Raw genomic sequence first — 12,802 nt, 5'->3', positions numbered from 1 at the left:
CATGGCATGAAATGACAGGCACAGAGGGGAGCAGAACAGGCATGCGGGGGGACAGAGGGGGCAGGGGGCTGCGGTGCAGAGGTTGTGTGTGGGAGGCTGGGCTAAACGCTGGGTCAAACTTGGGTCATACACCAACCAACATGTTTTCTTTATCAAACTCTAAATCAGCAACACAGAGCACCATTAAGGGCCAAAATGGAGTAATTTCACTTTAAACTGTCCTCAGGGAGCACAAATTTGAACTCATTACTGCACAATCTCCTGGCAACTCATCACAGCATATCTGTCCTTGAGTAAGCATTTTAATTTAATATTGTTTCATTAAATTACACCAATAAAGCTTTCGTGCTTTACTGGCATCATATTTTTGGGGCCCTTTACAGAATGTTCCCCTTATTAAGTATATAATGAGAACAGTCCATCTGATCTAACGGGCTCACTCATTTTTGTTCAGCTTCATTTAATTCAGCATTATGTATTAGTGTCGCACCTTTTGTAGATGCACAGTGTACAATAACATTTCTCACATAGACAGCGTGCTCATTTTCCTGCAGCCTTTAGATTTATCTAAAGGTGATGTCTTGTTTTTCTTGCCTTTAAAAAACAAAAATCTTAAGAAGACCAGCACATCATTACACAGCTACACTCAAGATCAAGCTCTAAAAAGGCCTGTTTACAACTATTACATAAACTAATATTTCCCAGTGCATCGACCAAAACAACTGAGATAATCTTGGATTTACCAAAAATATCAGTACGAATCCTAAAAGCATTCTAAATTCTATATGAATATAAAGATATAAAGATATCTTTCAAATATAAAGATAGTGAGTCAAGCAGTGACGTAAGGCTACGGAAGCGTAGAGCTGCCACCCAGGCAAAAGAAAAATACAAGTGTATCACGTTATAACGTGAAAGGTTTATTGTTCTAACAAGATACTTTTCCTGTTTGTACAATATACTATCATGTTTGTACAATATACTTTTCACGTTTGAACAACATAATATCACGTTATTACAATATACATAATTATCACGTTCGTACAATATAGGATCACGTTCGTACAATATAGGATCACGTTCGTACAATATAGGATCACGTTCGTACAATATAGGATCACGTTCGTACAATATATTGTACGAACGTGATAATTATGTATATTGTAATAACGTGATATTATGTTGTTCAAACGTGAAAAGTATATTGTACAAACATGATAGTATATTGTACAAACAGGAAAAGTATCTTGTTAGAACAATAAACCTTTCACGTTATAACGTGATACACTTGTATTTTTCTTTTGCCTGGGTGGCAGCTCTACGCTTCCGTATAAGGCTGTTATAAAGTAGGTCTGTTTAAATATTGTCTCTGTGCTTCAATATAAGACTTATTCTCTTTAATCCCTGTTTTCTAAATGAATCATCAGGTCATTAACCATTGATGAACGCCTCCCCATATTTAGTTCTCGAAGTCTCGCCCTCTCTGGGATGTTTACTTTTTTAAGCCAGACATGTTAATAACCTGTTAGCAGTTAACTTTATCAACTTTTTCTACAGCTTTTTCACTCTTTTGTTGTCCCTGTACCACTTTTAAAATGTGTTGCTGGCATCCTTTCTCATCATTTCAACATTTGTCACTTCTCATCATTTGTATGCTTTCCTTTATACTAAAACTGCATTTTAATGATCGGAAAATCACAGCATTGCATTTTTAATTATATTTTACTCAGCTTACCACCTTTTATGTGGTATAATTATCACCTCTTCTTCCTCTAATATCTGTGAACACGCTGGTTGATTACAGTGTCTGAGTCAAACTCGTGGAGCAAATGGGTGTTTTTTTGTGTTTAATTAAGCAGTGAAACCTGGCAACAGCAGATTATTGTGCACTAGGCAAGTTCGCCAGTCTTTGCCTAGAAATGAGAACGATTTTATCTACAACACCAACTCCAAAAATGGTAAATAAAAGCCGATTGCATGTGTGTGTTAATCTCATGAACTCATATTTTATTCACAAGAGGACACTAAAAAAATGTGTTTAAACGTTTAAATGTTTAAACTGAGATTTTTCACTATGTTAGAAAAAATAATTGAATTTGATGTGCCAATAAAAGTTAGGATGGAGACAACAAAAAAGGAAAAGCAACATTTTGCAACTAATTAGGTTAGAAAAAAGAAAACTACAACAAAGAAGATCCTGGACTGTTGAACAGCTAGAATCCTATAACAAACAAGAATGGGACAAAATTCCTCTCCCAAAAGTCAAACAGCTGGTCTCCTTAGTTCCCAGATGTTTACGGGCTAGTTAAAAGAAAAGGGGATGCTACACCGTGGTAAACTTGACCCTGTCCTAACTTTTTTGAGAAAATGTTTAATATTTTTCTTAAAATTGTATATTTTCTCTTTTTAAACGTTTAATATGTTTTCTATGTTCAACTGAAAATAAAATAAAGGTTTGTAAGATTCCCATCACTGTTTTTATTTACATTTTACTGATCATCTCAATGTTTTTTGAAATTGGGTTTGTCTGAAATCAGACTGTGAGACTCAAATTCTCCATCAAACAACCTGCTGTGAATGAAAAAAAAAAGGATTGTGTTCATTTAGATTAATAAACTACTTTCACTGAAAGTAAAGTACTCGAACTTCAGACAAAAGATCTGAACCCAACACAACATGGTGTGAAGTGAATAATGCAGTGTGGCAGCAATGTCAGACACACAGAAAATGACTCCTGAGAAACCTCAGTGGGGGAGACCTGTAGGCCAGGCTTCTCTCGCCTTGCCACAGCAAGGTCAGTGTGGATGGGCTACAAACATTGGCCATAGGCAGCACTGAGACAGCAACCTTTATCATGGACAGACAAAAACAGACAAGGGGAGCTGCAGCTAACTTACCGATGGGGATGACCACTCCCAAAACAGCCACAGTGAGGTTCTCACCCAGGAGGAAATGCTCACTTCCAGCTGCAGGGAGAGATGAAGCAAGTGAGAGGTGTTAGAGCGACAGGAGGAAAAGATGGAGGAGCAAGAAAGGATAAAAGTGAGAAAGCGTGCACGAGGAAAAAAAAAGTGTGAGAAATAGAGTGAAAGATAAGCGGTGCAGTCAGGAAGGACGAGGTGGCGGAAAAAGAGGGGCAATAAAGACCACGAGGTGGGGAATGAGTGATCATGCGTGCACAGATGTGAGTGTGTTGCAAAGAGAAATGAGGGGAAAGAAGATGGAAAAAGTTCAAATTTTCCCTCAATGCAACCTTGACCTTCTACACTCCATCCATCTGGGCTCCATTAGACACCATTGTGACTCTATCGTTCATTTTCATGCAACATAGTTACTAATACGCTTATTAATGCACACTTTCATGGTTGCATATATTCCCTTAAAGAGACCCAATACACTACCGCCTACGCAGAGCTCAATTTATGGCGGGAACAATGACAGTTTCAAGGTGAGAAACAGCCATCCATTACTGCTCTTAAAGCCAGATGACTGGCTGCTGGGGCTTGTAGATACGTCACTTTAATGCCATCATTACAGCGAGGGTGAGATTGTTAGCTACATTATGAGCATGAATGAAACCATCAGATGTGGTATTTGGTAGGAGATGAGGCCGCTCAGGTGAAAGTGGCGCTTTGTCAGAGGACTGTGCCTGATTTTTTTCCAAATCATGCAGAGGACCCTCGGTGGACATGTGAGAGATGTTAATTACAAAGGTTTGGAGCACCTGACATATCCTCAATTCTGAATGTAAGACTAATGGTTTCATCATATATCTTTTTTTCTTCAGACTCAGAACTGATAAACACAATTTACAATTCACAGCCCACTTACAGTGTTGTGAGACGCTGCTGTCTCCTGCAGGTGTGGTGGAGAGAATCATAGTAGTGGCAGTGGAGTGGGAGCCCAACGCCTTCGATTCCTGCGAGGACATAGGCTTGAGTGTGCTGAGGGGTGTGAGAGGCTCAGGGGAGCCAGATGGAGCTGTGGTCAAGCGAGGGATTGCATCTGCCTGTGACACTCCTCCTGTTCCCTCTGTCGCTCCAGTGCCCGGAGTAAATTCAGTGGGGGGTGAAGATGTTGCTGTCATGTCATCTCTTGGCGCTGCTGCAGGCAAAGTCATAGCAGAGCGAAAGCTTTCAGCTCAAGAAATGAGTGTAAATGTCTTAAAGTGTTTGAAAAAGACAGGAAGGACCACAACAGTCATCACTTTATGATTAAAATCTTCATAGAATGATGCTGCAAGATCCCTTATAGAACATATTCAATCATTAAGCAAACTAAAAATCAACATTTACCTAACATAAATTCAACAAAAATACAATCAGCCAAATAGATACTGTGTTACTATTAACACAGTATATGTGACATATATCAATTTACATTAGGAGAATTCAAACATAAGGTCCGCAGGCCAGAATTGGCCCAGAAAAACCACAATCGGGTCGAGTGGATGGCTTTGGAAAATGTTAAAGGGGCATAAATTTTGCACTTTTACCTTTATTTTCATACTTTTTACAGCATTTCCTACTAATAAAGACCTGCCATACACACTACACTAACATAACTACAGTATGTAACTAACTTTGTGTTAAACAGTTAACAGACAGAAAAGTTCCATTTTTTTTCAATATCCAATATAAGAAGAATGTACTATAAATTTACAAAAAAAAAAACATTCGGTGAATTAACAAGTAAAGTACAAGTAACTTGTACAAGTACAAGTAAAAGTAATTTTACAGATTTATTGCTTACATTTAAATATTTAGGTTATTTATTTATTTGCACTTTTTTCTAAAGCAGAACCTTAATATCGCTGTAGCTCATTAGGCTCACGATCCATAACAATTCACGGATGTTGGACGTAAAACTACAAATATGACCTTGAACTTTAAGTCTTCACCTTCACACTGTGTGTAAGTTTTGATGAAATTCTGACCAAAATGTGGCAAGAGCTGTGATTCTTGTGATTTGTGGAAGGAAGGACAGATAAACAACAGCAAAAGAGCATTGGTTTTATGCTTAACAGATTGTTTGGATGTGGGTGTACGATGTACAATAAGAAAAGCTGTTTTTGGTTTGTTTTATTTTAATTTGTTGTATTGTTGATGTTTTTTAAAATGTTAATAAAGATATAGGTGCATATAAAAATTTTCTGATAAAAACATACTGGTGCATTCCTCATGAGAAGCAGGATCCAATTATCTCCACAGTAAACACAGCATACAAAAAGCCCCCTTAGGTGTTATTGATCATTAAACACTCCATTACCACCCAGCCTCACCTGGCACACAGCCTCTCATCTCAGGCCCCAGGTCCTGTCCATCGGGGCAGGCGCAGGTGTATTTGGGGGAGTGTTCAGTGATCTGTGGAGCCTTAAGACACAAATACTCACAACCTCCATTGGCTACGCTGCCCAGATTACAGCTGTCTGGGCCTGGAGACAGTAAGAGAAAGAAAGACGGAGACAGGGAGAATTACACGGCTGTGGTTATATAAATAAGATTAACATTAATGCAATGTGAGGAGATAACACAGCCGGGAAGGCACAGTCGTCGTACTTTATTGTTCCCCACTGTGGGCACTGCTGAATTCCCTTTAAACAAAGTTAATTACTTTATGTAAACAAAGGCTCCAGAAACATGCAAAGAATAAAATCTGGTAACATACAGAAATGTGACCAGTTGTGCTACTCTGTCAGGTACATGTCCACTGTGTTCATCCCAGAGTCTCATTTCTTAACAAAAACAATGACAAAGGTGTACGAAGATCAAACTGGAAAAAATGGTGATGAAATTCAGTGAAAGATAAAATATAAATGGGCACAGACAATGCACTGGGAAGTAAGAGAGAATGACAGAGACAGATATGGAAAGTGACATGCAAGGAAAAAACACACACATATCACATTCATGATTAAGTGCTCTGTTCAGTTCAGTTTGGATCTGGATTGTCCCATTAGAGGAAACTGAGTTGAAGGCAGAGTTTGAACACAGCGTGAATGTACGGCTGCTTTACTCGCTCTACTACAATCACAGGGCTCACTATTACTTATACATGCGCCTAGGATGATATGGACATGCAGAAGAGGTGAAACTCAGCTCACATAATCAAAGGCAGGGGATGAAACTGTTGTTGGAAATGCCTAAGGACACATGCAAGTGCCTCAATCACACAAACACACACACCTTGTGGCTGTCGAAGCTGGTGGAAGACCACAATGTCATGGGGGTCATTAAGGTTTTCAGCAAGGGCATGGATGTCTTCCCCGGTCAGCCTGTTGGCCATGAAGACTGCTGCTTTGTCTCTGTCTGTCCAGTAAATACGATCCTAAGACACAGGAGAAAAACACGACAGGTCAGAACTAGTTTGTTAGAGTCTTGTAAAGTTTGACTCATATATTTAAAAGCTGTCTTATATTGTAAAAAGTATTGTTGAATTTTATTTTATCCTCAGAGTGAAGAACGCAGTTTGTTATTTTAACAGTGGTATCTGATTGGTGAACCGTGTCATCAGATCCCTGAAGTCAGAGTGTTGTATCAGAAATAAACTGCAGAATCTGCGCTGCAGTTAAATCACCGTCCTGCAACAACTACATGCAGCAACAATTCTGTTTAAAATCTGTGAGGTTTTCCTTGGACTCTGAATGTAAACAGTTAAAGTGATTTCTGTTTGATGTTCATTGGATAGAGATGGAACGGATTTCCAACAGACACCAACAGATTTGCGACTTCTACCAATTTACAAATAGACTGAATGTAATCAGTGGTGTTTCTAGAGTCTGTTGGAGCCGAAGGCAACAATTCAAAAGGGGCCCCTTTAAGCTACGTCAACAAGTCGACTGTTGCTGTCACGGTTTTGACAGTCAGCATGCTAACATCACAGCTAGCAGAGCTGGACACACCAGGCAACTAATGTTAAACATTAACGTAAACAAAAGAAACAATGTGACACTAGTGGAAATTCAGTGACCAAAGTGTTTCTCTTCCACAGTTCAGGTTAGACTAACAGCGTTAATTATTTAACATTATGTTTAATTGTTTAGGCTTTTCTCTCTTCCACTTGATTTTCAGTGTGTAGCTTTCGTTGTCGTCATTAGGTTTATGCAAACAGAGTCAGATGTCTCCTACTGTTGCAGACTTTTCACGTTGCAATTGGCTCCAGACCTGGTCCCTGTCTTCGAAGCAAGCATTTCGTTTAGTAATAGTTTTGGTTGTACAGTTGTTCCCAACCACTGTTTTCCTTAGTGTGACTATATCATGAAAAGGGGTCTGAAAAGAAAAAGTGACCAAGAAAAAGGACACAAGCTGCCCTTAGCTTGTCACTCTGGACGGCTAAATGCTGTCAGTACTTGTCTGATGATACCAGTCCAACTTATTTCAGAAGAAGAAATAAAGAGAAAATTAGGGAAAGGGAAATATGCACTTGGAAGTATTTGTTGACAGACATCGTCTAACCCATTAGCTTCTGCAGAAGAGCGAGCATGTTTAATTGGCTTTTAATGTGATCATTAAGATGATGGAGGAAATGCAAAGGAGTTTAATTGTAAATAGGAGGTTGCTATTCATGGAGCAGCAGTGCAACAATAAACAATGATGTCTTTTTATATAAGAAAATCAAATCAATTATTTGATTTTTAAAATGTTGCAACATTCTGGGATGTATTTTCAGCAGCACGAGGCTTTAAATAATTAAAAACCATTTAATATAGATCACAAAACAGCAGCACAGGCTGAAGTTTTAACCCTGCTGGTTTTTTATTAATAAACTTTTTGCTTTCTTTCCCTAGTTAACCTCATCAACAGTTTTAAAAAAAAGAGTCTTAGATAGGAAGTGACATGTTTTTTACAGTTGACTTAGAAACCACAGGCTAATCCTCAGCGAGTGCCGAGACAACAGGCCTCGCTACACTCGAGTGTGTACGTGTGTGCTTGCGTTGAGTCAGTCACTGAGTCAGAAAGAGATGGTACTGTAATGTGATGTACAATACAACAAGACCCACTCAATAACACTGAACTGGTGTATGTCCAACTTGCTGAACAAGAAGGTCACCTTGTAGTCACAACAGGGCAGAGAGCAGAGACGTCCCGATCGATTATGTGTTACAGCAGAGGGAATTTATCATCATTTCTCTGAGCGCTCTCTACAGCGCTGGCACAGGCCGGACTTACAGCACAGAATGCAGTAGAAAATCCTCAAGGTTATGCTACACTTATTAAATGGTAAACTGTGCGAACATGTAGAGGAATTTAACATTTTTAAAAATATTATAAAAATATTTATTACATAGAAGTGGCAGAATGTAGTCATAATCCAATTTAGTAAATGACTGAACTTTACAAGCTTCATTATACTTTTATACTGAACTTATTTTACATTTAGGACAACTTCAGGCACATTTTAAAAATAACACCTCTATTTGCTCTCTAGGTCACAAATATAATTATATTATATACACCAAAGCGGATAGTTTCAAAGATCCACGCCTGTAAGTTTGGTCTGCTTCTGAAGGAAACCTCTGCCTGTGGTCTCCCCTAGGGAGGCTGATTTTAAAGGATGTTCCTGTAACAGGAGTTTGCAAGCAAAAGCACGTTTGCACACTGGCACGGATGTGTAGGACTGCTTGGCACCAGTCCAGACTGAAGGTTTCTAAAGGCCCTGACATAACATGCACAGAGGGAAACTGGCTGACAACCAAAAGCTCAAGTGTGTGTCTGTATGTGTGTGTTGCTTTTGACTGCTCCCTTCTCTTAGCTGTTTCTGTTTAGTATGCTCAACCAATCAGTCCCATGAGGGAAAAACAAACAGAACACACACAAGGACACCCACCGACTGAGCATGAAATAAATTGAATTCAACAGTCATTACGTTTGGGCTCCCTGTGCCTCTGCAGGCCCCCATTGAGGCTAATGAGAGAGATGTAGATATGATGAGATGTGGGAGGCTGAGTGATATCATGGACAACTGCCCAAAATCCCTGAAAATCTATGCTGAGTTCTACAAAATGAGGCAATGGAATAAAAGGAGTAAACACAAACCTCAAAAACAGCCAGGGCGTAAGGGTGCCCCAGTCTCTCCACGGACGACATATGCGTCCTGCGGTGAGCTCCGTTCAGGTCCACGCTGGCTATGAGGTGTAGTTTGGAATCCACCCAGTACAGACGGCGGTTGGCCACATCTGCGGAGTGCAAACATGCACACAGACAAACACACAAACATGTAGATAGGAATTTCCCGAGCTGAGTGGAAATTGATTGTCCTTGCGGTAAGCACTCTCGCACTCTGACCAGCAAATCCCTTTAGGTGATATCGATTACTTTAGAAATGTCAGATTCTCACCATTACACAACAGCAAGTTTTACTGTGTTGATCTATAACACCTGAAACATTTTCAATATCATTCCGAAGCGGCCATGATAACTTTGTAAAACTACTTCTTTCCATTATCGTTAAACATTAACTTGTGCTATTTCAATTACTTTTGACCTTTTATCAAAAATGAGCTGATTGAATGCATCGGCTCCTTTCAGGTCTGCGCTTCAGGCACATTCACAACAGCTGTTGAGGAAAAAGGGTAAAATATAGCACTGTGCACGATATAATGAAGAACAGCTGTTCTCCCCTCACCCAGTGTGATGCCGTTGGGCCACTCAATGTTATCAGCCACCAGCACCTGTCGGTCCACTCCATTCATACCGGCCTTCTCTATTTTGGCTCGCGTGCCCCAGTCTGACCAGTACATAAAGCTGGAACAAAGACACCAAAGTCATTGTGTTATTATCCAGTTAGGGTTTTAGCAGTTATTAGTCCCACGGCATTGTTCTGCTAAGTGGTTCGGCAGTAAGCCATCACTGTCACTGTCCACTACTTTAATTTAGCTCTCCTCTTTTGCTTTTTTTTACTTTGCTGTTTCAGTTCTACCCAGCATAAGTAGGCTCCTTTACTAACCGAATAATAAGAATAGTAATAATAATAACAATATGAGAGCTGCACCAAAATATTTGTCCTGGAAAGATGAAAAAAAAGCTGCCTAAAGTTGCATAAGCAATATGCAGCCTAAAACAATCAGATATACATAAGACTGCAAAACTAGGGCACACAAATGTCTTTTTCCCCCACTACAGGCTATGCAAAAGCAAAGGTAATGCCATCCAAGATTTGTGGAAGTGATTTTTTGGAAGAGAAGGGCAGAGAAAGGGAGACATTTCTACAACAAAGAGTGCTGTAGGGAATTCTTGTAAAAGATCTCTGACAAGTGCACATTTCGGAGCTGTCCTTTCAGCACCACAAAACTACAATACAAGTCAAAAGACCACCAATATTAGTGTTACGTCTCGTACAAATATTTCACTATCTCCCATCTGCTCTAATACCAGCTTACAGTGTAAGTGTAATTGTAAACGTACATGTAACAGCATATTAGGATTGGAGCAGCTACAGCATGGGCCTCTGACACAAAGGACAAGTTTGACAAGTTGACAGCATTACTGTTTGCAGCCTTTGTCCTCGCTGATGGAGTATGTGATTGCGGTTTGAAAATATGGTTATTAGATCCCTCACCTTGGTATGCAGGACAAACAGGACCATTTTGTCATGACTAGAAGCTGAGCAGTGGTTGTAATCGCTTACACCATTAACGTCTGTGAGCACTCTGCTTTCATTTGGATTGCCATGGCTGTGATTTACATTGAGCCAAATCCCAACATTGTTAACCACCAAATTTAAAAATTGTTATCTGGTATGACTTCAGCACACTTTGAATGGTTATTTGGCGATATGAGCGAGCAATCAAAGCAGTGAAGACACAGTAATTTACATTCACTTCTATGTAAATGTTTATTACTGGCATTAAGACAATTTTGTCCAAACTGTTATTCAGTGTAAAGCATTTCTGTGGTGTGTGTGTGCCTGCCTCACCAAAGCACCTTTGTGTGTCTATTTATGTTTACTTTGTGGCTGATTTTTTTTTTTTAATCTGCATTTGTATAACCAGAACACAAAAGCTGCAGAATCACAGCCTGGCACCATTTCATAAAGCTCCTCAGGCTGTCAAAAACTATCAGGATGTTAAATGGGTCAGAGTCTCGATACTCTGGATTCTCATATACAACAAGTGTTCTCATACTGAATATTTATCATTAGACGTGGACCCAGAAGAAATTGCTAAACATATCTCTGTTTAAGGTTAACGCCACCATCATGTTTAAAATTATGAAAGAGGACAAAAAGTATAGTATAGAACTAGATGGGAGGGCATCCTATGTGAACTCAGTTCGACCTTATTATGTGCTGATATGCTAAGTGTTATGTAAATTCACAGCATGAAGCTCAGCAATTAGCATACTTTTTTAAAATGCATAAACCGTGATAATTATGGATCTTGTCTTTCAGTTTCTTTAATACTTGGTACTAACAGTGCAGATGTCTGGTGTTGTATGCATACATCTCCACTTCCTTACCCATGGTGCGGATCCAGTGCTATGGCTCGGGGTTCGCTCAGGTCAGTGCTGATGAGGACACGTCTTTTGGTGCCGTCCACCGAGGCCACGGAGATGGATTTGTCCCCTGAGTCGGTCCAGTACAGGTTGTGTTGGAGCCAGTCCACAGCCAGTCCTACAGGGGTCTGCAGAGATGATTCTACCAGTGGCACCTGCTGGGAGGGGTCACTGGCCTCGTGGATGAAGGCACTGCGGGTGGAGCAGGAGGCGGGAATGCGGAAGGAGAGAATGAGGGAGAGTTTTGAGGGGATGAGAATATGTAAGGGATAATCTACATCAAGCCAGCCATTATTACAAAATCGATGTACAGAAAGATTGTGAGGCAGAGCCTGGTTGGCTGCCTGCAGGGCACTATTTTGTGATAATGAGGATGTATACACAATCCGTCTTATCATGTGGCGCCCTACCAGAAGATTTATTACTATAAAATATTGATTTTTAGTGACTGCACTCAGAGCCAAAGAATTTTACCTGCTTGTTTAAAAAATAATTTAGTACTGATTAAACTCCAACTGAAGAAGAAAAACTCCAATCACAAGAGTAAATCTAGCATTAGCAACCAATCAATCAATCAATCAATAAGTGAATGACACAGTTATATAGCTGGCATGTTCTTCTTTGTTATGCAAGTTAAGTCTTTTGGCACATTCATTTGACAAAATATAAGCGGACATAAAGTGATAATAACACAAACGGGACACACCCCAACAGATAATATATGACGAAGAGCAATTCTCCATTCTTCCTCTGAAGTGAAGAGACTGCAGAACAAAGAATGGGGCTGATATGGGAGCTACAGCCTTGGGCAGTGTTCAGGTTCATCCTGGGGTTAGCATCCTTCTTAGATGGACCACTTATCAGAATAGACAAGGCCTCACTCAGGGTTTGCCCTGCTCACTAATGAGTTGACCCCCAGCAGAGGTGTGAGGCGAGGGCAAGGGAGCTGTGCTCCCAAACAGGAATTTCAATTTTAGTTTCCCCAGAGATTTTTTTCCTCTTAACATCAATTTTATAAAGAGAACACAGTGCTCCAATTAGAAGACACTCTGGGGAGAAAACGTAGTTGGGATAACAAAAGGAAGGGTGAAATTCATCTAAAATAATAGCAGGTCTGAGCCATCGGCTAAGCTGATTGAACCCAAAAAACATCAAAAGCATAAAGGAGAAGATCTAACTACATCACATACAGGGAAATTTCATCAGTGTGCATCGGTGCAGGATTTATGAAATCGTGTTTCAAAATATAATTAAAGCACAGTTCTTTTAAAAATCAGACATTTGAAAACCACAGGTGGAGTGCAAATAGA

At 39.8% G+C, this 12,802-nt stretch overlaps 1 protein-coding gene and 1 long non-coding RNA gene across 7 annotated transcripts in view; one reads left to right on the top strand and one right to left on the bottom strand.

Moving 5' to 3' along the window:
- LOC146688123 (low-density lipoprotein receptor-related protein 8-like) overlaps window positions 1-12,802 on the bottom strand; it is a 90,894-nt gene that overhangs the window by 2,653 nt on the left and 75,439 nt on the right. For 4 of the 6 annotated variants that reach the window (XM_085438544.1, XM_085438539.1, XM_085438541.1 and 1 more), the window contains 7 exons: window positions 11,457-11,684; window positions 9,625-9,743; window positions 9,036-9,175; window positions 6,186-6,327; window positions 5,282-5,434; window positions 3,832-4,104; window positions 2,898-2,966 (listed from right to left, as the gene is read on the bottom strand). In XM_085438544.1, the coding sequence (XP_085294670.1) occupies window positions 2,898-2,966; window positions 3,832-4,104; window positions 5,282-5,434; window positions 6,186-6,327; window positions 9,036-9,175; window positions 9,625-9,743; window positions 11,457-11,684 (1,124 nt within the window). The remainder of the gene's footprint in view (window positions 1-2,897; window positions 2,967-3,831; window positions 4,105-5,281; window positions 5,435-6,185; window positions 6,328-9,035; window positions 9,176-9,624; window positions 9,744-11,456; window positions 11,685-12,802) is intronic. The other 2 variants (XM_085438540.1, XM_085438543.1) reach the window with 2 other exon arrangements.
- On the top strand, window positions 81-2,467 carry LOC146688126 (uncharacterized). Its single transcript, XR_014916327.1, has 2 exons — window positions 81-849; window positions 1,336-2,467. It is a non-coding gene; the product is annotated as an uncharacterized LOC146688126 (long non-coding RNA).

Source organism: Copadichromis virginalis, linkage group LG18, assembly GCF_057382275.1.
Source record: "Copadichromis virginalis isolate Kocher_CV1m ecotype Utaka linkage group LG18, C_Virginalis_male_GT1.1, whole genome shotgun sequence".
Taxonomy (NCBI): Eukaryota; Metazoa; Chordata; class Actinopteri; order Cichliformes; family Cichlidae; genus Copadichromis; species Copadichromis virginalis.
This window is presented reverse-complemented; position numbering and strand designations above follow the sequence as displayed.